The 25985-nt window shown below is 36.9% G+C and overlaps 1 protein-coding gene across 3 annotated transcripts in view; it reads right to left on the bottom strand.

Annotated features, from left to right (window-relative positions):
* ATRNL1 (attractin like 1) overlaps positions 1-25985 on the bottom strand; it is an 815229-nt gene that overhangs the window by 654413 nt on the left and 134831 nt on the right. For all 3 annotated transcript variants that reach the window (XM_082721458.1, XM_082721457.1, XM_082721456.1), the window contains exons 11-13: positions 5577-5661; positions 3568-3776; positions 2445-2563 (exon numbers count right to left, since the gene is read on the bottom strand). In XM_082721458.1, coding sequence (XP_082577584.1) covers positions 2445-2563; positions 3568-3776; positions 5577-5661 — 413 coding nt within the window. The remainder of the gene's footprint in view (positions 1-2444; positions 2564-3567; positions 3777-5576; positions 5662-25985) is intronic.

Genomic DNA, 25985 nt, shown 5'->3' with positions numbered 1-25985 from the left:
TAGATGAAATTATATTTTAATCACACACAGGGGCCAATTTAACCAATGAGGAAAGAAATGACTGTTATTCTGAAACACGGTTGGTAATTTTTAGCCTAATGAACCAAATAAGTAAGCAGGTTATTTGAGCTTTAAGAGCACAAAATATGCAACTTCGAGTAAATACGACCAAATAACAAAATAGGGTATCAATGGGCATCATTCACACTAACAGCTCACAGAACTTTCTGTAACCATTAGCATTTGGTTTAGTTTAATCACCATTCTGATCAAACCGTCTAAAAGACATTACATCAAAATCTAAATTATAAGTGAGTACCATCTGTTCACTTATACTATCTCACCCAGTGCCTTCCTCGTTAACACATCATTTAAAAAAATAAAATATAGGGCGCCTGGGCAGCTCAGTTGGTTAAGCGACTGCCTTGGGCTCCAGTCATGATCCTGGTGTCCAGGGAAAGAGTCCCAAACCGGGTTCCCTGATCTGTGGGGAATCTGCTTCTCCCGCTGACCCCTCTTCTCTCATGTTCTCTCTTCTCATTCTCTCTCACGCTCAAATAAATAAATGAAATCTTTAAAAATAAAATAAAATATAAATAAGGTCACTTTATAAAATGAATACTTGATAATAATTTACGTAACACAATTTTTGAGGTAACGCATGTTTTCATTTTATTTTTTTTACGATTTCATTTATTTATTTGACAGACAGAGACCACAAGTAGGCAGAGAGGCAGGCAGAGAGAGAAAGGGGAAAGCAGGCTCCCTGCCGAGCAGAGAGCCCAATGCAGGGCTTGATCCCAGGACCCCAGTGGTATCATGACCTGCGCTGAAGGCAGAGGCTTAACCCACTGAGCCACCCAGGTGCCCCTATTTTCATTTAGTTTCCCATCCAAGTACTAACCAGGCCCGACCCTGCTTAGCTTCTGAGATCAGACGAGATCGGGCGCGTTCAGGGTGGTATGGCCGTAGACTCATTTAGTTTAAATGTCTAAACACAATAATGTCTAAACACAATACCTAAACTCATGGTTATCCAACAAAGCTTTAAACACAATCTGTTTACAATTTTTATTTAATAACATTCTTCATTTTACTCTTATTCCCGTGCTTTATTTTACTCACTAAAATAACCCCCGTTAGACAAATATTAATGCAAATATTAAAAAGTATTTCAAATTTTCAAAGCAGAGTCATGTCCTATTAATGTTAAAATTCATATAAAATTGAAGTATATCTATTACTAAAGCAACTTATATCATGGGAAAGTATATACCAACACAATATGTACTAAAGCAAAGGTTTCAATCTGATGAGTTAGTAACTGAAAAATTTCCACCATTTTAAGTTCTGAATATTATTACAGTATAGAACCATAAAACAAATATTTTTAAATATGACTGTTTATTAAAAAATGTTTGATGATACAATAAAGATTTTTTACTTAACTTTCAAACACCCTTTTCTTTACCTTTATCTCCATATAGTATTCTGAAAAAAATAAGTGAATACTTTTGGTGATTAATGAAAATTTAAAAAAATTTTTTTTTTAAATAATGTATGTTACATTTAGTTGAAAATATGTAAGGACATCATTTAGTGTTTTAAGCTACAGCCCAGTAAGAGAATTCTTGGTCCTACTATAGTTTTTAATCCTTTTAATGTTTTTTTATTTTGAAACTTTTCTTTCCAATTGTTGACATCTTAAAAACATGGGATATTTTGATACTACCTGCTTATAAGATTAATTTTTACTGCCCTTAATCCATTTTCATCTACCATAAATATTAATTTCATTACTTTTTTTCAATTGTCTACTTAAAGTAGGGTTTCTCAAACTTAACCCTATTGACATTTTGAGCCAGATACTAGTGTTTTGTGGGAGAGTTCATGCATTATGGAATTTTAACAGCATCCCTGGCCTCTTCTAGATGCCAGAAGCAGCCCCACAGTTGTGACAACCAAAAATGCTGACACACATTGCCAAATGTCCCTTAAGGCACAAAACTGCCTGTGGTTGAGAACCACTGATCTAAAGAGACAAACGGAAAGTGCCACTGTCAACCTCTGAGTAAACTTACATACAAAGCCTGTGAACAAAACATAAGACCACACTACTACCACGCATGTGTATGTCTGACCAGAATGCCATGGAAATCATTCCAATACTTACCCATATAATGTGTCTATCAGCACAGAAAACTACATTGACAGTTCTAGTCTTTTTTTAAAGGGCATGGGAAGAAGCAAAAGTTTTTGGAATCTAAACTAAAAAATCTGAGCAAGAAGCTGGAGTGACTTCAGCACACAGTGAGGGATTCCTTCCATATTTTCATTGATGTGTGAGGTGCTGCCTGCACCAGGCTACTAAATGGGAAGCTAATGACTAGAAGCAGCCAGGCTAACCACATCAACCACATCACCATTCACCCATAAATACTAACCACACTGCAGTTGCTGTTTGCAGAAATGCATTTCTTGTCATCACACCACTGGCACCCGTTGGTATTGGCAGCACAGCTGGCACAGTCTGCGTATCTGTAGCATCTGTCATCAGGAGCAGCTGCGGGACAAACAGGAGATGAGTGCGTCAGGGTGAGAAAGAAAATGTCACACTTCTTCATTCACACATTTTTAACACCTGTCTAAGAATCACTAAGACATTTTACACCATAAATATGGCCAAAAACATGAAAATAACATCTTCAATATGAACTTAACTTCATATTGAATTTGAATTGTGTTTGCAGGTTTTGAGATTCCTCCTACCCTCATTTTAATTATTCAGTCTACCAGGATCCTACTGCCATTTAACATTTATCCAGTATGGAAGGGGAAAGACTTACAAGCTTTTTAATTAAAAAACCATTACTGCACATTGAAAAGAAACATTATAACAAATACTCATTGGTTATCATTCTTCATAAAGATATTCAGAGGCATCACATTAATCAGATTCACTGAAAATACATTACTAATTGTAGCATAAAAAAATATATAAAAGTGCCACCCATTTAAAGGAAATTGAACAGTTTTTATCCAAATCATTCACTCATAAATATTTACTAGCAATTTTTCATGTTTGATTTACTTATTCAATATTTTATAATAAGTATTAAACTAAAACATTAGTCATCAAAATTCTAGAAAATCTTTTAACTCTGTGGTTGGCTTGGCAATATTAAAGAAGGAAAAAAAACTACCAAGTGCAGAATAAATTATTTCATTGTATTTCTTAGAAGCACAGTAGTTCTTAGAATATACTTTAAAGCATGTTTTACTTATACAAGAAAATAGTTCATATATACATATATGTACATGACCATGTTATACGTAAAATATTGGTATATATAATACTACATATAGAATTAAAAGAGAAAACTGAAAATAGCTAATAAAAAATTGTTAATCACTGCTAAGTTCAAACTTTAAAATTCCTAACTAAAGGATTATGAATTTTTAATTCTAAAAGCTATACCAAGGTAACTCTTATAAGCAAAATGTATTAGTACTTCTAGCCAAGTAGAGAAGATTTATGCCAGAAAGGAAGAAAAAAATAAAAACTACCTGTTTTAGGAGGGCATTTTGCCCTAAGGATATTATTACTATTTCCAGATTCCCAAGATTCACAGTGATTTTTATTCCAAATACATTTTATTCCAGGACCAGCATTCTTACAAAGTTCTTCATCTCTGAAAGCCTTGCAATTTGGAGGCTTGTAAACAAGGATATCATTAAGGAGCACACTAGAAAATCCTCCAAATATATACATGGACCTATTAAAAAAAAAAAAAAAAAAGAATCCCAAAGAAACAATATTAAGAAAAGTCCAACTTACTAGTTTGAAAAATAAATTTAAATACATTTATCAAGGGAGTAAATAATTTTTTTTAGAAAATGAAAATGCTGGGGTTATGGACATTGGGGAGGTTATGTGCTATGGTGAGTGCTATGAAGTGTGTAAACCCAGCGATTCACAGACCTGTACCCCTGGAAATAAAAATACATTATATGTTTATAAAAAAATAAAAATTTAAAATTTAAGAAATAGAAATTGAAAATGCCTCTACATGGATAATAAGATACACTTTAGAACTGCTATCTAGAATTACAATTTTTTTAAAAAAATTTTATTTATTTATTTGACAGAAATCACAAGTAGATGGAGAGGCAGGCAGAGAGAGAGAGAGGGAAGCAGGCTCTCCGCTGAGCAGAGAGCCCGATGCGGGACTCGATCCCAGGACTCTGAGATCATGACCTGAGCCGAAGGCAGCGGCTTAACCCACTGAGCCACCCAGGCACCCTAGAATTACAATTTTTTAATACTGACAGTGAACTTAGATACAGAATCTGCATTTCCGTGTTTTACTATCCTCTTACGAAATAAACCAAAGGTAAAATATCAAAAAGATATTCAAAACTTCAATTCAGGAAAAGAAGTCCAGACAATTGCCAAATTGATTCAACTACAAGTGCCAAAGAATTCTGTGCTCTAAAAAAGCATAATTTTTATTTCCAACATTATTAATAAGTAGAAAAGATCAGAAAATGCTTCAATATTATCTTTTATTATTTAAAAAGAGTAAAATAAAAGTCAACCAACACAGTATTGCAACAAAGAAGTCTAGAGGTTTTAGTTATAAACTCTGAATTTCATTTATTACTGTTTTGAAAGCTAACTGATACCAATTATAGAGTTTCATTGTGGTTAACTTCTACGTGCTCTTAGTACCATCCTGAAGAATTTTTACATAATTAGAATAAGGTGGAGAAAAAATAAACCTATAAAAATGTCATTATAAATTACAAATTTTAAGCTAAGGAAAGACCTACTGTTTCCTACCATATTAGCAAATTTCTGCCTTAGAAATAGAAAAATGAGGGCACCTGGGTGGCTCAGTTGGTTAAGCATTGGCCTTTGGCGCAGGTCATGATGCCAGAGTCCTGGTCTTGAGTCCCACATCAGGCTCCCTACTCAGCAGGAAGCCTGCTTCTCCCTCTATCTCTACCCCCTGCTCACAATCTCTCTCTCTCTCTCACTTTCTAATGAATAAGTTAAATCTTTTTTTAAAAAGAAAAGAAAAAATGATACTAACTTAAAAGAAGGTAACTTAATGATCATCCCATCCAAAATCCCAAGGGATATAAAGATATTAAAGTTTAAAGACATTAAGGGATTGTCAAAAATCACAGGGTTAATGACAGAACTAAAATGACAATGTAATTCTTCTCACTTTCCTTGTTCTCCTTGATAGAAATAGGCAGCTAGCCTTTTTATCATTTCAGTTTGACCTTTTTTAAAGAAGACATTCATTGTCTGATCTCTACAAAAAGAAAAGAAGGCAGGATGATATTTTTTTTAATATCTTTGGTTTTATCTCAGTTTTAATTCTGTCTGACTGCTCCCCTTTCTCTTAAATATATTTGAACACAAAAGAATGAAGGATACGGTTAACGAACCAAAATGTAGTCCACAGTAGACTAGGGATACACAATTCCATTAAGTACAAATGATAATTTTTGAAAAGAGTAACAGAATATGTGGATAGTTTGACTGACAAATGTATGTTTTTTACCCATTAATAACAACCGCAGAGTGTCCAAATCTGTTGACATCTCTATGAAGATTTGGTTTTGGTAATATTTTCCATTCATCACAAGCTAGAAAAAAGAGAACAGCAAAACAAAAAAATGAAATAAAACAATAAATCAAGACAAATAATATAAAACCATATTTGGTCAAATTGAAGATACAATAATTAAAATTAGGAAGACTTTCATTAACTTGCCATGACCTACAATTTAATAACACTACTCAACTGGCATCATTCCTTAAATAAAAACAACTTCTGCATAAAATTCCCACAAATAAATTTAAGTGTATGAGAATGATGAAAATGAAAAAAATTAGGGGTATAGTTTTTATTGGAGGATAATTCCAAAGACATATCTTTATTAAATAAATCAAGGCTCATATAGTAAACTGCATGAATACCAATACTGGGCAAACCTATTAGAAAATTAAATTACTAAACCAAATTGTATATTCACGCTTATGAAATTAAATGATATATAAATAATATTCAGTGAAATAATGCCTAAAAATGGAATCATCAAAATAAAATCATTAAATCATTTTAATGATTTGTATTTCAAAATAATAGAGTTCATTTTATATAAAACAGAATGACTTCAGTTGCAAATATCTAGAAAAAATTTAAAAACCTAAATAATTCATGAGCTATATAAAAATATGAAAAGAAAAATGTTAATAGAAAACTTTGTATCATTTCAATATAACCTAGCTTCAAAATTGACACATACACTAACATAGCTTTTGAGATGTCAAATATTGTTTTCAGTTACTAGGGACATCCTCAGGACAGTGTTTTAGATTTCATCTTCTTAGACATGCCATATCTAAAGGCAGGCAGTAGTATTTAATAAAAACACATAGATGTAACAAATTTTTAAAAACAAATTTTATTTTTAGGTAGTTTAGAAGCCCTCTGGGAAAAAGAGAATAACCTAAAATAGAGTTAGTTGTAGAAGTTAAAGTTGTAATAAATTATTTGTTTTCCTATTCATGTGATTACCTCTATAACACTAGTGTTAAAATAATAATTGGGTTTTAATTCAATATCACTACTAATGAAGATCAAAGAAATTATAAAAACCAAAATCATGGTTTAAAAAATGAAACTAGAAAACAGACAGCAATAAAACATACCTTGAATTACGTCTCCTGAAGTCTATTCCAAAGAACACAAATTCCCCCCAAGAGAAGTTATTCCTTAGTTTATATAATCTCTCTCTTTAGTTCAGAAAATACATCTGCCTATTAAATAGTCTCAAAAGAGAGTACAGACATATAGAAGCCTAACTATACCTAACACAATGTTCCCAACATTTTATTCACAGAAGCACTTTTCATGTCATACTTTTCACATTAACATTTCTAAGAGCCAATGCTCTGAATATCACATCTTGGGAAATACTATGAAGGAGGCTTATACATACAATTAACATTCTGGTGAAATTTACATGTTACAGTTTATGTAAGAAGTATGCTTACATGTGTATAGTACTATAAAGCTTCCAAAGTGCATTCATCTAGGGGTGCCTGGGTGGCTCAGTGGGTTAAAGCCTCTGCCTTTGGCTCAGGTTATGATCCCGGGGCGGGGGGGGGGGGTGTCTCTGCTCAGCAGGGAGCCTGCTTCCTCCTATCTCTGCCTGTCTCTCTGCCTACTTGTGATCTCTGTCTGTCAAATAAATAAATAAAAATCTTAAAAAAAAAAAGTGCATTCATCTACATAATTTAAAACGGTCTTTGTAAGAACCCAATGAAATTGATTCAGCAGGTATTATCATATGCTGAAAATGAAATGAAAAATTAGGGGAACTAGGGTGGCTCAATCGATTAAGTGTCTGCCTTCAGCTAGGGTCATGTCCCCAGGGTCCTAAATTCTAGCCCCGTGGGCTCCCTGCTCAGCAGAGAGCCTTCTTTCTCTCCCTCTGCTGCTCCCCCTGCTTCTACGCTCTCTCTTTCTCTCTCTCCCTCCGTCAAATAAATAAAATCTTTTAAAAAGAAAATTAAAAAATTAGATCTAGGAGAAGTTAGGCAATTTATTCAAAGCCCATTTGATTACCTTTGTTTTTCTATAAATTATTATAAAAATATTTGACATTTAAAAGTATATTTGTAGCAGATTCTGAAAGATCATTCCCATTTGGAAAGGGTGACCTGTAAAAGGCATAGGCTTTGAAAAAGAAAGAGATGGGAATGTTAGAGACAGTAAATGAGTTAGAGCAAATAGATTTCAATCATCCCACCCAACACATACACACACACACACACACACACACAGGGCCAGTGATTTACAAATTGTGTTGTTTATAGTATTCCAACAACAGAATTAGAAACCTGAATATGCTTCAAAGAAATAAAACAGAAAAGAGTCAGATGAAAGAGTAACACTACCAGATACCAGTTTGTTAGAAAAATCTCCAAAGAAGAATCTTTAAGATCGTTTGGGGGCAATCTGTAGTCCAGAAAAGAAAATGATCCAACCATCTGAGCTAACCTAGGACTAAAAGGTAAGCCATTTGGCCCAGAATCCAACACAAACCAGGCAAGAAGGAAAGCAGATTTTCCAGATGAGAACCATAGAAATGCTCAGAAAAACTCAGGAAAAAAAGGGGGGGAAAGGAGCTAAGAATAAAGACAAGCATTAACTAAAAAATTGGCTTCCTGAGGATTTCTTCTAATTTCATAAGCCAATTTCTTTTGGTAGAAGATGATTTTGTTTTCAGCGCACAGAACAGCCTAAAAAAATGGCATTACAAACACCTATGTACCACTAACCAGATTTGCCAAACCTAGTATTTGACCATATTTACTTTAGATTTTTTTTTAAAGATTTTATTTATTTATTTTTTGTCAGAGAGAGAGAGAGCGAGAGCGCAAGCGCACAGGCAGACAGAGCGGTAGAGGGAGAAGCGGGTTCCCTAGGAACAAGGAGCCCGATGTGGGACTCGATCCCAGGACGCTAGGATCATGACCTGAGCCGAAGGCAGCTGCTCAACGAACTGAGCCACCCAGGCGCCCCACTTTAGATTTTTTAAAGAAATAAATTCTTACAGATATGACAGGCTCCCTGTGTACTCTCATTCCAATTCAAGCTCCATTAGGTCTTCCTTCTTAGGATGCAACTACTATTCTGTATTTGCTTATCAGTGTTTCTATATATATGATACATATATAGTAATTTTCGTACACGGGAAAGCTTTGCATTAATACAAATGTATATTGTAGTATAGAGTATCAATTCTATAACTTGCTTATTTTCAACACATTGTTTTGCTTTTTATTCTCTTCACATTTTAGCCATTTTTATGTGTGCAGTTCAGTGACATTAAGTACATTTATATTTTTAAAACAACACAACCATCCATCTCAGCACTTTATTTTGCAAAACTAAAACTCTGTGCCTCTTAAACAGTAATTTCCCATTCCCTTCACTCTCAGCCCCTGCCAATCACCTTTTTGCTTTTTTTGTCCATAAATTTGATTACTTTAGTACCTCAGATGAATGAAATCATACAGTATTAGACCCTTAGTCTTTGACTTCCTTCCTTTACCAGATCGTTAAGATTCATCCATGTTGTGCTGTGTGTCAGAATTCCATCCTTTTTAAGCCTGATAGCCCATTGTACGCATACACCACATTTCCTTTACCCATTTATCCATCAGTGGACACCTGGGTTGCTTCTCATCTTGGCTATTGTGAATGATGCTGCTATGAATATGGATGGACAAATATCTGTTCTTGTACCTGCTTTCAATTCTTTTGGGTAAATACCTGAAGTGGAATTGCTGGATTATGTGGTTAAGTCTTGTTTAAATTTTTGAGGACCATCCATCCTCTTTTCCACACCAGCTGTACCATTTTATAATCCAACAAGGAGTGCACAAGGGTTCCAGTTTCTCCATATCCTTACTTACACTTATTTTTCTATTTCTTGATAATAGCCATCCTAATGGATGTGAAGTGGTATCTCAAAATGGTTTTGATCTGTATTTTCCAAATGATTTTTCATGTGTTCTTATTGGCCATTTATGTATCTTCTTTGGAGAAATGTCTATTAAACAACCTATTTAGACCTATGCACATACATGGTGCTATGTTCTCACTTTAATCATGTTATAACATTCCATATTATGATTATATGAAAACATATTTATCCTTTTAAAGATGAATTAGACTTTTTTCAGATTTTTTCTACTACAAGTCACATGTTGGTTTGTTCACTGTTACACACACCTTCTTTTGCAAGTTTTGAGAGTTTTTCCAAGTAGTTTTTTTTTTAAGATTTTATTTATTTATTTGACAGAGAGAGAGCGATCACAAGTAGGCAGAGAGGCAGGCAGAGATAGAGGAGGAGGCAGGCTCCCCAACGAGCAGAGAGCCCGACGTGGGGCTCAATCCCAGGACCCTGAGACCACGACCTGAGCCAAAGGCAGAGGCCCAACCCACTGAGCCACCCAGGTACCCCTCTCCAGGCAGATTTCTGAACGGAAAATCACTAGGTTTAAGGAAAGACATAAGTTCAATTGTACTAGATTTCTCCGATACCCATTTGCTCCACAAAGTGTTGCACTGACTTAAATTCACACTAGCCATGCATGACAGCTCTTATGTCACACCCACTCCATTATGTAGCTTTCTCAGACTTTTACATTTTTACCAATCTGATGGAAGTTTTTTTCCCTAGTTACTGGTAAGATCAAGCATTTTTTTACATTAATAGGTCATTTGTTTTCACCCTCCTGTAAAATCACTGTTCAAGTCTCTGCCCATTTTTCTATTTGATTTTTGTTTTTTTGTTTTAACAAAGATTTTAAGTAATCACTACACCCAATGTGGGGCTTGAACTTAAAACGCTGAATTCAAGAGTCATGTGCTCTTCTGACTGGGCCAGCCAGGTGCCCCCAGAATTTTAGTTTTTCGATAATTTTACAAATTCTTTATTAAGTATTCTAAATACTTAATTAGCAATTCTCTGCTAATTATATGCAAATTAACATATATTCTCCTATGCTGTGATGTGCATTTTCATGTAGTTTATGGAGCCTTATTTTACCAAAGTTTGTACATAAACCTGATCAAATTTATCATTTTCTTCATGATTTATTCTCTTTACTCTTAATCAAGATTTTAAAGATAATTTCCAATATTCTTTTAAAGGATGTACAGTTTGGCTTTAACCATTTGATCTTCAATCCATTTGGAACTCAGTTTTGCATCTTCTCCAGGAATGTAATTTAATTTTTCCCATATATCTTATTTCCTATACCTTTCTATGTATTACCATATACCAATCTTCCCAGAACCACTATCCTAATATTTACCCTGACCCACTAATTTGTGCCTCACTCTGTTCCTGTACTGGTTTGGTATGTTCTTATTTTGCTTGTTTTCAATCAAAACAAAATATATGTATGGGCAAAGTTTAAAAGTCAAATAATCCCACAAGGTTGACCACAAAAAATTCTCCTGCTCCCTATCTTCTCAATGTTTACTCCTGAATCACAGAGGTAAGCACTTTGAATTCTAAAACACTAGAAGAAGCTTGTTTTTGTATTTATCTCCTCATTCTAAATGGCATACTAAGTTCTTAGTTTCAGATAATATCTCTAACTTTCCCTTTAAAAGATGAAGATTTAACTCTTATGCAGACATATACACACATACTTCCCTTCCCTCTGTCTTCCTCATGTACTTATAATTTTATTTAGACCAATATTGAGTATTTACTATATATTATTCTATATACAGATAAGCCATGTAGATTATAATTCATTTTTCTTGAATAACTTTGTATTTTTCCCTGAAAATCTTTTTTTTTTTTGTTTAGGTTTCTATAGATATGCTACTTCATCCCTCTTTACCAAATGTGTACAACTTTTCACAACATTTTCTAATACATCAAGCTATCTAGAAGTTTCATTTACTTCTTGAAGACATCCCTACTAAAACTCCATCTTTCTTCTAAAATTCAAACTTGCCTCTGGGCCTGCTGTAGCAAAGGAAGGATTCTCTGCACATCTCCCTATTATTTATTCATTGGATTTAAATTTTTATCAATTTACATTTGTTTATTTAGTCAAATACGTTAGTAGGAGACATACTTCTGTAGCTTCCAGAGAAAGTGTACATTGTAAGTAAATTTTTGAGAGGTTGCAATTCTGAAAGCAACCATATGATCGTACTACTTATATGATTATTTGATCAACTTAGAACTCTAACTTGGAAAGCATTTTCAGATATTAAATGTATTACTCTCCAATCTTCTGGCTTCTGATTTTGCTTTTGTAAGACCCTGTCTTATTTCTTTGCTCTACATATGAGCTCTTAGGGTCTTCTTTCTCTCACCACTTTTCATGACCAATTTTGCTACAAGTCTCTTCTGGGGCTATGTGATATTTTTTATTCTGAAAATTCATGTACTTCAAGCCCAGAAATTTTTCTTGAATTATTCATTTCATAATTTCTTCATTTAAAATTTTCTGTTCTTTAATTTGGCTACTCCTATCACTCAGCAAATATTCTGGAATAATCATTTAAATTTCCTAACTTTTATTTTACATCTGTCCTTTGTTCATACTACTTTGGAACATAATCATTTTTATCTTAAAATCCATTAATTTGTTATCCTAATTTGAATTTCAAAAGCCCCAATTTTTGTTTTATGAATGATCTATTTTTAAAAGTTACATTTTTACTTCATAAATGTAACATCTTCTGTCCATAAAGACTGAAGTTTTTATCTCCTTCCAGGATTACGTCAATTTCTTTTGATTTCTTGTTTTTTTCCTATTCATTTGATATTTTCATCAGATTTAGCAGTTTTTTGCAAATGTCTATAATAACTAGCTGCCCTTTCAAGTTGAAGAATAAAGCACAAAAAGACTGTTTGGAAACTCTGTGCTTGGCCAAGACATGCTGTTGTCTGTTGGAATACTTTTTGTTTGTTTGTGTTTTGAAATATAACTGAAACGAACACTGTATAAGTTTAAGATGTACAACATGACTTGATGTGTGTGTGTGTGTGTAGTGAAATGACTAAACACAGTTCACTTCACACCAAAAATAAATAAATAAATAAATAAATAGAAAAAGAAAAAAATGTTTTCCGCCTTGTTATAACAACTCTTAAGATTTATTCTCTTAATAACTTTCATACATACTATACAGCAGTATGGGGTTTTGATAGGTGGTACTATTTCAGTTGAAGACCTCCAAATGTTAGTTTTTGCACATGCCTTCTCTTGGGCTGGCCTTATTCTTTGAGGTAAATCCTCCAATCTCCTGCCTAGAAGCTATACACCTGACTAACAGTATTCTGGACCTAAGTAAAGAAAAAAAGCTAACATTTCCATTCATAAGTATGTACACTTTCATCAATTCCACTGTTTCCAAAATTGTACTGACACCCTCAACCATGTTCTGGTACCTAGGTCAAAATCCACAGAGAAGAAACTTCTGCCTTTCAGCAGAATAGAGGCAGGACAGATACTCATCTGCACAAGCTGAAGAAGGGAATTTGGGGATTTAACAACTAATTGTATAGGTTTTTAATCAAATTTTCTGTTTCAGGTCCACAGCACATCCCATTTTCAGAAATACTTAAAAACTCTAAATAAATAAAATAAGATAAAATACAAAATAAAGCAAAAGTACATGAGAGACAGACAACTCCAACTCAACTCCCAAGTAATGGCAAGAATACTGGGAATGTGTTCAAGACAGTGAAATAGTAGGACCTAGGTGATCAAACAACATATCTACTGATCAAATCACACAGCTAACAAAAGTGAGCAAGGCCCATGAAGTCAAAAGCATGGCATTTTGAGATTTATCCATTGAGTTGCTTCCTATTTAGGTAATAGTCATTTGCACATTTAAAAACCGAACACCTCAAGAGCGCCTGGGTGGCTCAGTTGGTTAAGCATCTGCCTTCAGCTCAGGTCATGATCCCGGGTTCCTGGGATCCATCGGGCTCACCAGGGAGCCTGCTTCTCCCTCTCCTTCTGCAACTCCCCCTGCTTGTGATCTCACACTCTCTCTCTCAAATAAAGAAAGCAAATCTTTAAAAAAAAAATAAAAACTGAACATCTCAATTTAGTAACAATGCTAAAAGATCAGGGAGTTGTAATTCACAATTCATAATAGTGAATCTTGAAAATAGAAACATTAATTAACTTGGGTGTTTCAATCTAAAGAAAGGAAGACTGAGAAGTCATCAACTGCTCTTAACTAAGAATAGGAAAAAAATAAGTAAAATTTGGGTTAATAGATTTAGATAAAACGGAGGAAAAAGGATGATCACTAAGTAATTCAACTTAGTTGTAATGCAGATCCAATGACACAACAACATTATGGATATAAAACTGAATGAGACGGAATTCCTGCCCTGAAGGAAAAACAATAGAATGTGACAAGTCTTAAGAGAGAGATATAAAGAGTGCCATTGGAGTCTCCCTCCAAAAATAGGAAAGCACATAGTTGCTTCTAAAAGTTAATTTTTTAATTGCTATAATAATATTATATAAAATTAACTGAAGAACACATAAAACCCCATAGCCTTTTTTTTTTAAGATTTTATTTATTTATCTGACAGAGAGATCACAAGTAGGCAGAGAGGCAGGCAGAGAGAGAGGGGGAAGCAGGCTCCCCGCTGAGCAGAGAGCCCAATGCGGGGCTCGATCCCAGGACCCTGAGATCATGACCTGAGCCAAAGGCAGAGGCTTAACCCACTGAGCCACCCAGGTGCCCCAAAACCCCATAGCCTTTTTTAAATGGGTAAATCTTCCTAAGATAAGTAGTCATGACTTTTTACCTAATAAAAACAATATACTCATTGCTTATCAATGCTATGTAGTATTTAATTCTGAAAACAACTTGGAGGAGTAAATATTTGTGTTGCCATGTTATAGGTAAGGAAACAGTCTTTAGAGGTTTGGTAACTTCCTTATAGTCATTTAATGGTGAAGTCCATATTCAAAACAAGATCTTAATTACTATATTATACTGTCTCACTATATCATCAAACTATCCTTTTTGACATAAACATTAATGTCATGAAAGTAGTAATATTTGTAAAGTATGCAAGTCCCTGGAGAGAAATAGTACAGTACACTATTAATTTTTAATTACAGATGAGAATAGTTAATTCAGACCAATAATAATACAACACAATTCTACTTGTAGAAGTTGGTTGCCTTTTAACATATGTGGTGGTAGGAGATGAAGGCTTTATTTCTATCTGCAAGACATCACCTTCAATTATACTAAAAGTTTACAAAGAATTACAAACAATATTTGCTATATATATTGATGTTATTTAACAGATATTCATGTTCTCTTCCTTCGGGTCCATGGTAAAATTAAACTCCCACACTTCCCAGAAGTTGGATGTGATAATATGACTTGTTTCTGCCAACAAAATGCAAGTTAAAGTGACACTTGTATTTCTAGATGGAACCACTGAATTACCAATGAAAGACAATGCAATTTCGTCCTGGGTCCCTACATGATGACAATAAGCTAATCTGCCCTGCCTCCAATATTAAACATGTGGTATGAGTGAGAAATTAACTTTTATTGGTCTTTTTTTTTTTAAAGATTTTATTTATTTATTTGACAGAGAGAAATCACAAGCAGGCAGAGAAGCAGGCAGAGAGAGAGGAGGAAGTAGGCTCCCTGCTGAGCAGAGAGCCAGATGTGGGGCTCGAACCCAGGACTCTGAGTTCATGACCTGAGCCGAAGGCAGCGGCTTAATCCACTGAGCCACCCAGGCGCCCACTTTAATTGGTCTTAATCCTCTGAAACTTAAGAGATTCATGGTGGACATGGATATGTGCTACCCAGACCTCATTCAAGGAAGGAACTGTTGTCCCTGTTGCTGGGAGAGCTGTCGGTGAGCAGTCATCAGCTGCAAACTACTTCAGCAAGTGCCTCGGTATCTTTGGGCCACTCCACACACAAGGCCACATCTTTTTAAGGATGATCCACATGCAGTTGCTGATCAACATGAAGTTTTAAAGGTCCTGTCACTTCATCCCAACATACCACACATTTTACCTCCAGAGTTTCTTGTGAATTGAGTTGACTAAGGTTGTCTGTCCAGTATCACAACTCAACTTTTCCTTTTGTCAAATCTTGCTTCCTCCCTACCTTTTCCAAAGGCACTGATTTTAAGGGCTCTCAACAAACATCAAAAACACAAAACTATGTCTCAGAGTCTACTTCCCAGAGAGCCCAACTATGAGAGCTGGTACCAGGACTGACACAAGAAAAGCAGGAAGAAAGATGGAGGTTGTGAGCTGCATCACATACCACCAGGCTAGCAGTGAAGAACCTATCACTGCTGTAAGCATAACAGAGAAAGCCTCTGGCACAAGATGTCATCAACTATTAACTTATACCAGTGGTAAATTAGGAAGGTATGCCAAAGGGAGGGGAATATTCTAGCAGGTGTGAAGTATCAGATGTCTGGTAACAGTTAACTACTAATATACTAAAACCACATGTCTACAGCTTAGCCCCACTGAGCTCGAGAAAAAAGTTAATGAGGGGCACCTGAGTGGCTCAGTCGAATAAGTGTCCAACTCTTGATCTTGGCTCAGGTCGTGATCTTGGGATTGTAGGATCGCGCCCCGCTTTTGGGCTCGGCCAAGAGTCTGCTTGTGATTCTCTCCCTCTATCTCTCCCCCCAACTCTTTCTCTGTCTCTCAAATAAATAAAAGCTTTAAAAAATAATAAGATAAATAGGTGGCATATCTTATTGGTGATAAGCCAATCACCTGGGTGGCTCAATCAGTTAAGCGTCTGCCTTCAGCTCAGGTCATGATCCCAGAGTCCTGGGATTGAGTCCCACATCAGGCTCCTTGCTCAGCAGGGAGCCTGCTTTTCCCTCTGCCTGCCACTTCCCCGCTACTGCTCTCTCTCTCTCTTTCTCTCTGACAAATAAATAAATTACATCTTTAAAAAATAATAACTAAATAAAAATATAAGAAAGGCCAAGAAAGCCAGAGGCCCTCCTTAGTCCCATATATAAAGGATGCCAAGTACAGAAAGTCTGCAAATTAAAGAATGTCTGCTATTTCAAAGTCAAGAGCCAGCTAGGAAAAGAAAAAGATCATGACACATGGGTTGGGGACCTCTGATAATCTACCCAAATTTTCCAGAATCATTTGAGACTACAGAAGTTGTCCACCCTACCCTGCATAGATAGTACTAGTCCTTGCTTAAACACAATGCAGGCTTCTCTCCAGCAAGACTTGTGCCCCAGTTCAGAATCTGTTCACTCCTTCCCTATTGGCCATTGAGTCAATAATCTTGGCTCAGCATAATTCAGCCAGGGACATGCTGTGACCGCTAAGGAAGGAAAGGGATGATGCCCCAAGTATCTGGAAGACCTAGAAAGCAAATATTGGCAGAAGTTGGGGAAGTACACATTGTACTCGATAATAAGCAGAAAGTGACCCAAAGGGCCTTATATTGTATTAGGGAAGTTTACAGATTTAAAAGCACTCTCCCAAGATGCAGGATTTATGCCCTGAAATGGACCCCAGGAGATGGTGTAAGCTCACTATCAAAATGACTCCTATTTATAGCAAAGGAAGCAATCAACAAAATGAAAAGGCAACCTACAGAATGGTTGAAAATATCTGTAAATCATATATCTGTTAAAGGTTTAATATACAAAGATATACAAATAAATTGGCACAACTCAGCAACAAAAAGAAAAAAAAATCCAATTAAAAAATGGATAGAAATGTTCATCACTAGCCATCAGGGATATTCAAATCAAAACCACATTGAGATACCACCTTACACCAGTTAGTATGGCCAAAATTAACAAGACAGTAAACAACATGTGTTGGAGAGGATGTGGAGAAAGGGGAACCCTCTTACACTGTTGGTGGGAATGCAAGTTGGTGCAGTCAATTTGGAAAACAGTGTAGAGATTCTTTAAGAAATTAAATATAGAGCTAACTTATGACCCTGCAATTGCACTACTGGGTATTTACCGCAAAGATATAGATGTAGTGAAAAAAAGGGCCATCTATACCCCAATGTTCATAGCAGCAATGGCCACAGTCGCCAAACTGTGGAAAGAACCAAGATGCCCTTCAATGGACGAATGGATAAAGAAGATATGGTCCATATATACTATGGAGTATTATGCCTCCATCAGACAGGATGAATACCCAATTTTTGTATCAACATGGAAGGGACTGGAAGAGATTATGCTGAGTGAAATAAGTCAAGCAGAGAGAGTCAGTTATCATATGGTTTCGCTTATTTGTAGAGCATAAGGATAACACAAAGGAAATGGGGAGATGGAGAGGAGAAGTGAGTTGGGGGAAACTGGAAGGAGAGATGAACCAGGAGAGACTGTGGACTCTGAGAAACCAACTGAGGGTTTGGAGGTGAGGGCGGTGGGAGGTTGGGGGAGCCTGGTGGTGGGTATTGTGGAGGGCACGTATTGCATGGAGCACTGGGTGTGGTGCATAAACAATGAATTCTGGAACACTGAAAGGAAATTTAAAAAAAATAAATAAATAATTTTTTAAAAATGAATAGAGGAAATGAACACATATTTTTCCAAAGAAGACATCCAAATGGCCTAAAGGTATAAGAAAAGGTATTCAGAAGTGCCTGGGTGGCTCAGTTGGTAAAGTGTCTGCCTTAAGCTCAGGTCATGACCTCAGGTCCTGGGATCAAGCCCCACATCAGGCTCTCTGCTAAGCAAGAAGGCTGCTTCTCCCTCTCCCTAGCTGTGTGCATGCTCACTCTCTCTCTCTCTCTGTCTAATAAATAAATAAATAAATAACAAAAAAGGTGTTCGATATAGCTAGTTATCAGGGAAAAGCAAATCAAAACCACAATAAGCTATCACTTCACACGTTAGAATGGCAATCACCAAAAAGAAAAGAGATATCATGTGTTGATAAGGTCATGAAGAAAAGGGAACCCTGTGCACTGTTGGTGGGGATTTAAATTGGTTCAGCCACTGTCCCTCAAACAGGAAGTTTCCTCAAAATATTAAAAATAAAACTACGATATATGATCCAGCAATCCCACATCTGGGTGTATACACAAAGGAAATGAAAACAGGATATCAAAGAGATCTCTGCACTCTCACATTCACTGCAGCATTATTCACAGAAGCCAAGATACAGAAACAAACAAAGTGTTCATCAATGGCTGAATGGATAAAGAAGATGTGACATACCTACATATATATGTGTATGCATTATATATATACACACACACACACACACACACACACACACGTGTGTGTATACATATACATACACAATGGAATATTATTCAGCCCTAAGAAAGAAATCCTGCCATTTAAGAAAACAACGATGGACATTGGAGGTATCACACTAAGCAAAGTAAGTCTGAGAAAAAAAGATAAATAATACACAGTATTTGTCTTTATTCGTGGAATTTCTAAAGGGGAAAAAAAAGTCAAGCTCATAGAAACAGTCAAAAAATGTTTGCCAGGGACTAAGTAATAAGGACAATAAGGAGAGGTTCATAAAAAGGATACAAACTTTCTGTTATAAAATGAACCAGGTATGAGGATTTAATATACAACATGGTTGCTATAGTTGATAACAGAGTAGTGTATCATTGAAATTTGCTCAAAGAGTATAACTTACTCTACAAAGAACATCAAATTAAAAAAAGCGAAAAAGGGGCACCTGGGTGGCTCAGTGGGTTAAAGCCTCTGCCTTCAGCTCAGGTCACGATCCCAGAGTCCTGGGATTTAGCCCCATAGTGGGTTCTCTGCTCCTCGGCAAGACTCCTTCCCCCTCTCTCTCTCTCTCTCTGCCTGCCTCTCTGCCTACTTGTGATCGCGGTCTGTCAAATAAATAAATAAATAGTCTTTAAAAAGGAAAAAAATGTGAACTTATGGATGCATTAACTATACTGAGGGATTCCTATCACAATGTATACATATAATCATTACAATGTACATGATTTTATATCTTATAATTTTATTTGCCAGTTATACCTCAATAAAGCTAAAAAAGAAAAAGAAGATGCATAGAGACATAAAAAATACAGCCTTTGCTGTATTGGTTGGAATTGCCATAACAAAGAGCAAAGAGAGGATAAAAAGTCTAGAAATATGGGCATTCTAAAGTGGATATACTAATGTAACACCAGAAAATCTACCAGGTCTTATATCTATGGAAAGGGCCAGATGGTATGCCATTTACTAAAGTCATGAAGAATGTGATGGAGAAAATGGTACTGGAATCAATAAGAATATGCTAGCTCTTCTCCACAGACCAAAGCTGATGGTAGGAAAAACCACAAAAAACCTGAGCTCAATGATGGAGACAAGAGGATAATCCATCCCAACTGGTGACATTAAACCATTAGAATCCAATCCAAGTAGAGGGCAAGATTTATAATAAGAAGCAAGGTTGGAGCGTCAGTCAAGGAGAATAATACGTTAAAAATTATACAGATGTTTAATAGACCACAGCATCCCTAGAAGCAAAATAGGCAGCCAGCAAGGGCACTACTATCTAACTTAAGTCATCAGAAGAAATCAAGGATGGATGATCAGGAGGCTGATGGCAGATGCTGCAATAAAAAGTCACAATTTATTACTCAGTTCCTGAAATTGAGTCATTTATGAAGTCCAGATTTGATATATTTAAAATTCTGATGCCTACAGGGAATGACCCTGCAATACCACAGTAAGTGTACATGGTAATAATTCCCCTATTTCTTTATCAAAGTCACCCGTGATCATTTAATTGCATAACTAGGGGGAAAAGCAGCACAAATGTTTCAAGTACAGTTGGACACAGGTCTGAGTTAGCACTGACACCCTGGATATAAAGTGTCATCATGGCCTCTCTTTACAGGAGGGATATATGGCAATGAGGTAATTAATGATGTCCTAGCCAAGGTCCTGTTCAAAATGAGTCACTAGGTCTGCAGACCTATGAAGTGGTCATGTTCTGGATGTTTCTGGCAAATGGCACAACACTGACATTGGGTCCTTGGCTTTCACAGTGGCAAAGATCAAGTGGAAACTTCTGAAACAACCACCCCCTGGATAATGTATTACATTTTAAACAAATGTTGCATTCCAGGGGGTGTGGATGGCAAGAATTAGTAGTAGTAGTACCCTGAAGAATTAAAGAATGCAGGAATGATGGACCCCATCTAATCTCCTTTTAAATCACCGATCTGGGCCCTGCAAACCAAACAAAGCCTGGAGGATGATAAGAGCCTACTACCAGGTAGTAGCCCAAATAGGAGTCACTATGCAAAACGCATATTTTTCTTAAAACAGATTAGCGTGACCATTTTTTGCAAATGTGTTCTTTGCTGATCCTTTTAAAAAAGAGGATCAAAACCAGTTTGCTTTCATATGGAATAGGAAATAATATACATTCACAATTTTCCCTCAGGTTCATACTAACTCTCCCTCCTTTTGTCATAACATATAACAAATTTGGTCCAACTGGACATCTTGCAGAACATTACATTGTTCCATTACATTAATGACATCATTCTAACTGTGCCAGATGAATAAGATAGGCTTATGCAATGGAGGCCTTGTTAAGATATACAGGCTTCAAAGGGTGAAAGATAAAACCTACAAAGATTCAGATTTCATATTAGTAAAATATTTAGGGAACCAGTGGTGAAGAACATTTTCAGACAGCTCATCTGAATTGAAAGACCAATTATTGGGGCACCTAGGTGGCTCAGTGGGTTAAGCCTCTGCCTTCAGCTCAGGTCATGATCTCAGGGTCCTGGAATCGAGCCCCACATCGGGCTCTCTGCTCAGCAGGGAGCCTGCCTCCCCTTCTCTCTCTGCCTGCCTCTCTGCCGACTTATGCTCTCTCTCCTGTGTCAAATAAATAAATAAATAAAATCTTAAAAAAAAAAAAAAAAGACCAATTATTATACCTTGCAATGCCCATGAAAAGCAGAAAGCAAACCATTCAGTAGGTCTCTTTGGGTTCTGAAGGTAGCTTATTTCACACCTGGAAATACTGCTCTAGCCCACATACTGAACAACATGAAAGGCTGGCTGTCAGCTTTGAGTTCATGCCAGGGTAGGGAATAGCTCTGCTATAGGTTCAGGCTACACTTTGTAAGCAGACTTGCAGTTAGGGCTGCAAGACCCAGAAGAATTATAGCTATTGGTGGAGGCACTGTTGGGAAAAGTAGCACATGAAATATACAGAAAGTAGAATCCCAGTAGAATCCCAACGCAGACCCCATACACATGCCAAAGGCCATATCATCTGCAGTGGAAAACTTTATTCTCTATGCCTGCCATGTTATTGGACCCTGCCAGAGATAGAGACCCTGTGTTATCAACTAACACAGGTGTTCAGAGTTTTATATTATGAGCTGACTCTGTTATCAAGAATCATAAGAACATAAAATGAAAGTGGCACCCAAGATGAAGTATGAGCCAGATCACATAATGCACAAGCACTCTGCACGAACAGATAGTTCAGGCCCCATGTTAAGTAACACTGTTAAACCTGCACCTGTCATTTTACAGCTATGGTCATATGAAGAATTCTCTATGCCATGATACCAATCAGAGAAAAGTACAAATATTTCAGCTTGATATGTGGGGACAAGTCAAAAATGGACATCACCTAGAGAACCTCACTCAGGAGTGACCTCAAGGAACAATGGAAAAGGAAAAAGCCTCTCAGTGTGGCAGGTCTTTGGGCAGTGTGTCATCCACAATGTACGCAAAAAGAATTGGCCCAATTCTCTTTGGGGCAGTAATTAGTGGTCTAGCTCACTGATCAGTAGCATAGAGAAAGAAATACTGGAAGATCAGAAACAAAGAGGGCCTGGGGTAGAGGCAAATGGATGGATATATTTGAACAAGTACAAAATATAAAGATCTTTGTGACACAATTTAAAGGCATCAGAGAGCATCGAACATGGAAGCGACAATAAACAACAAGCAAACAAATAACTAAAACAGCTAGCATTAGTTAGGCTCCACTATAGGATACCTCAGTGCTGGCACAATAAGAACATGAACAAACTAGCCATTATAGAGAGATGGAAGTCATCTAGGGATACAATAACATGGGCTCCTCTGAACAAAGCTGATCGAGCTACTGTTACTGGCAACTGGTCAGCCTGCGAGCAAGATATCAACTCTGGTCCCTTGATGAAACCATTCCCCAAGGCCACCAAATAAACACTTAGTGGCAAGCTGACTACAAATGGGCCCCTTCCACTCTAATCTGATCAACAATTCATTAGGACAAGAATAGATATATACTGGGGCGCCTGGGTGGCTCAGTGGGTTAAAGCCTCTGTCTTCGGCTCAGGTCATGATCTCAGGGTCCTGGGATCGAGCCCCGCATTGGGCTCTCTGCTCAGCAGGGAGCCTGCTTCCCCCCCTCCCCTCTCTCTGTCTGCCTCTCTGCCTGCTTGTGATCTCTCTGTGTGTCAAATAAGTAAATAAAATTAAAAAAAAAAAAATTGGGGGGTGCCTGGGTGGCTCAGTGGGCTAAAGTCTCTGCCTTCCACAGGTCATGATCCCAGGGTCCTGGGATCAAGCCCCGCATCCAGCTCTCTGCTCAGTGGAGAGCCTGCTTCCTCCTCCACTCTCTCTCTTTCTCTCTCTCTCTCTCTCTGCCTGCCTGTCTGCCTACTTGTGACCTCTGTCAAATAAATAAATAAAATCTTTTTAAAAATAAAAATAAAATAAATTTTTAAAAATTTTCATTAAAAAAAAAAAAAAGACGAGATACATACTCAGAGTATCAGTTTGATTTTCCCAACCACAAAGTCTTAACCAGTATGACTGCCTTAGAAATTATGAAGTAATAGATCAAGCAGCAGGGGTTCCTATGTAATCAAAAGACACACTACAGCAAAGGAAGTATAGGAATGAGCCCATAACCATGGGATCCACTGGATCCCGTAATACACAGTCTGATAGACCTTTGGATAGGCACAAATGAAACACCACCATGCAGGATACACCTTGGAATTTAGCAACTTTACATGGTAATCTGTTCCCAGTAGGAAGAATATAAAAGTCCAGGACCCAAGGAGTAAAAGCCACTCTTAGTGGCCTCACTTTCAGTGATACAGTTGAGTAATTTGTGCTTCTTATCCCAGAAATCTGGGCTCTGCAGGATTAGAGATCTTATTCCCCAAAGGGGAAATACTCTGGCAGAGGCCAAAGCAATGCCCCTCTGAACTATAAGCCATAGTGTCCCTTAGGCACTTCAGGCTCCTTCTGTCAAGGTACCAGCAAGCAGGCAAAAAAGGAGTCACCATCTTGGCAGGGATAATTGGCCCAGATCATAAAAGGAAGGTAGGACCACCACTGTTACAAAATAAAGGGAGGGGAATATGTTTGGTACACAGATGATCCCTTGGGTGTCCCTTGGTATCCTCTTGCCAAGAGTTATGGTAAATGGGCAACTTCAATACCTAGAGCAGGAGGTACATAATGACCAGGGCTCAAATACCTAAGGGTAAGGGTCTACGTCATACCACCAGGTAAGTTACAAAGATTGTGGGTTCCAACTGAAAGTAAGGAATATTTACAAAAAATAATAAAAGGGGGACATGCTGAATATCAGCTATAGCCCTGAAACCAGCTACAGAAACCGAAGCAATAACCCAGGTTTCCGCCAGGAAGAATGGGTCACTGGAATCCTAGAGGAGCTCTTGAGAAATGTGCTTGAAGTAGACCGAGTAGCTCAAAGAACAAATTGTGATGAACATGGACATGATCTGCCTAAATAAACCTTCAGAAAGAACCTCTTGTCCCTGCTGCTAGGACTGGTGTCAAGCAACATCATTCAGCTACCAGCCCCCATAGAAACGGCTTTAGCTGCGCACACACAGAGCTTCCTCACCCAAGTTCCTACACTCCTAGGAGTGACTCTCATACAATGACTGATCAAGGCCTGGCTATTCCATCCTAACAAAGGACAACTCTGATGAACATTTCAACTCCAGAGTTCCCCTGGGATTGACTGCAGCTGTTAAATTCTACTTGAATTTTTCCTCTGCCCAATCCTGCTTCTTCCATGTCCTTTTCACAGCTGTTTATCCAATGACTCAATAACACTAAACTAAATAAGCCCCAAACACTAAACTCTGTCTTAGAATTTGCTTTCCAGAGAACCCAGACTATGGCAGGATTGTTTGTTGCCAGAGTATGACCTAACCTGTACTGACTAATACAATACAATAAATACAATACAATACAATAAATACAGAGTGAGTTTCCTCTGCAGTTTCTTAGAATTGCTCGCAAATTGTTTTCATTCATGAAACTATTTAGAAAATGGGATGCCTGGATGGCTCATTTGGTTAAGCATCTGCCTTTGGCTCAGGTCATGACCCCAGGGCCTGGTGATCAAGCCCCATTTTGGGCTCCCCACTCGGCAGGGAGTCTGCTTCTCCTTCTCCCTCTGCCCTTTCCCCAAGCCTGTGCGCTTTCTCTCTCAAATAAATCAATAAAATTAAAAAAAAAAAAAAAACTCAGTTTAGGAAGAACAGAATTTAAGTTGCAAGCTTATGAAAAGCTTGTTGAGGTAAGCAACTTTTGCGGATATAGACACTTTTTGATCCTTGCTGATATTTGCCCAACATGCCAGGATTTTTCAAAAGAATAAGAAAAGAAAAGGATAAGAGCAGTTGTTACAAATAGGCTTTCTACTTATACCTTCCTGTTTCTTCAATAGCTACAAAACAGAAGGTTGAGCTAGATAAATTCTGTTGCTGAATTTTCACATTCTTGACCAGGATTCATTATAAAACACAGATTAGTTTTCCTATAACACGTAGAAGTTATCAAATGCCTTAAAGCTCAATATTAAACTAATATACTTTGTTTACATATAGTCTGTTCCCATTATTACATTGAAAAGTCTGTTTATTATTAATCTAACTATAATCTATAATTGTATTTCTTGCCAAGAAGACAATATATTTCCAAAGCACTCAGGTCATTATCACCTAACAAACATTTCAAGGTTACACAAATGAGAGCAAAACCCCACAGCCTACTAACACCATGAAAACTGACAAAAACACCATTCCATGACAACAGAAAAACAACACAGGATTAATGACCAAACTAAAATATACTCTCTGAAATACAGATTTTAAAAAACACTTATACTGCAAGGTACTAAATATTAATTTACAAATTTTATTCAATACACATAACATCAAGAAATTAGAGGTGCCTGGGTGGCTCAATGGGTTAAAGCCTCTGCCTTCGGCTCAGGTGATGATCTCAGGATCCTGGGATCGAGCCCTGCATCGGGCTCTCTGCTCAGCGGGGAGCCTGCTTCCTCCTCTCTCTGCCTGTCTCTCTGCCTACTTGTGAACTCTGTCTGTCAAATAAATAAA

Source organism: Mustela nivalis (genome assembly GCF_964662115.1).
Source record: "Mustela nivalis genome assembly, chromosome: 2".
Taxonomy (NCBI): Eukaryota; Metazoa; Chordata; class Mammalia; order Carnivora; family Mustelidae; genus Mustela; species Mustela nivalis.
The sequence above is the reverse complement of the archived record's forward strand: the minus strand, read 5'-3'. Positions and strand labels throughout refer to the sequence as shown.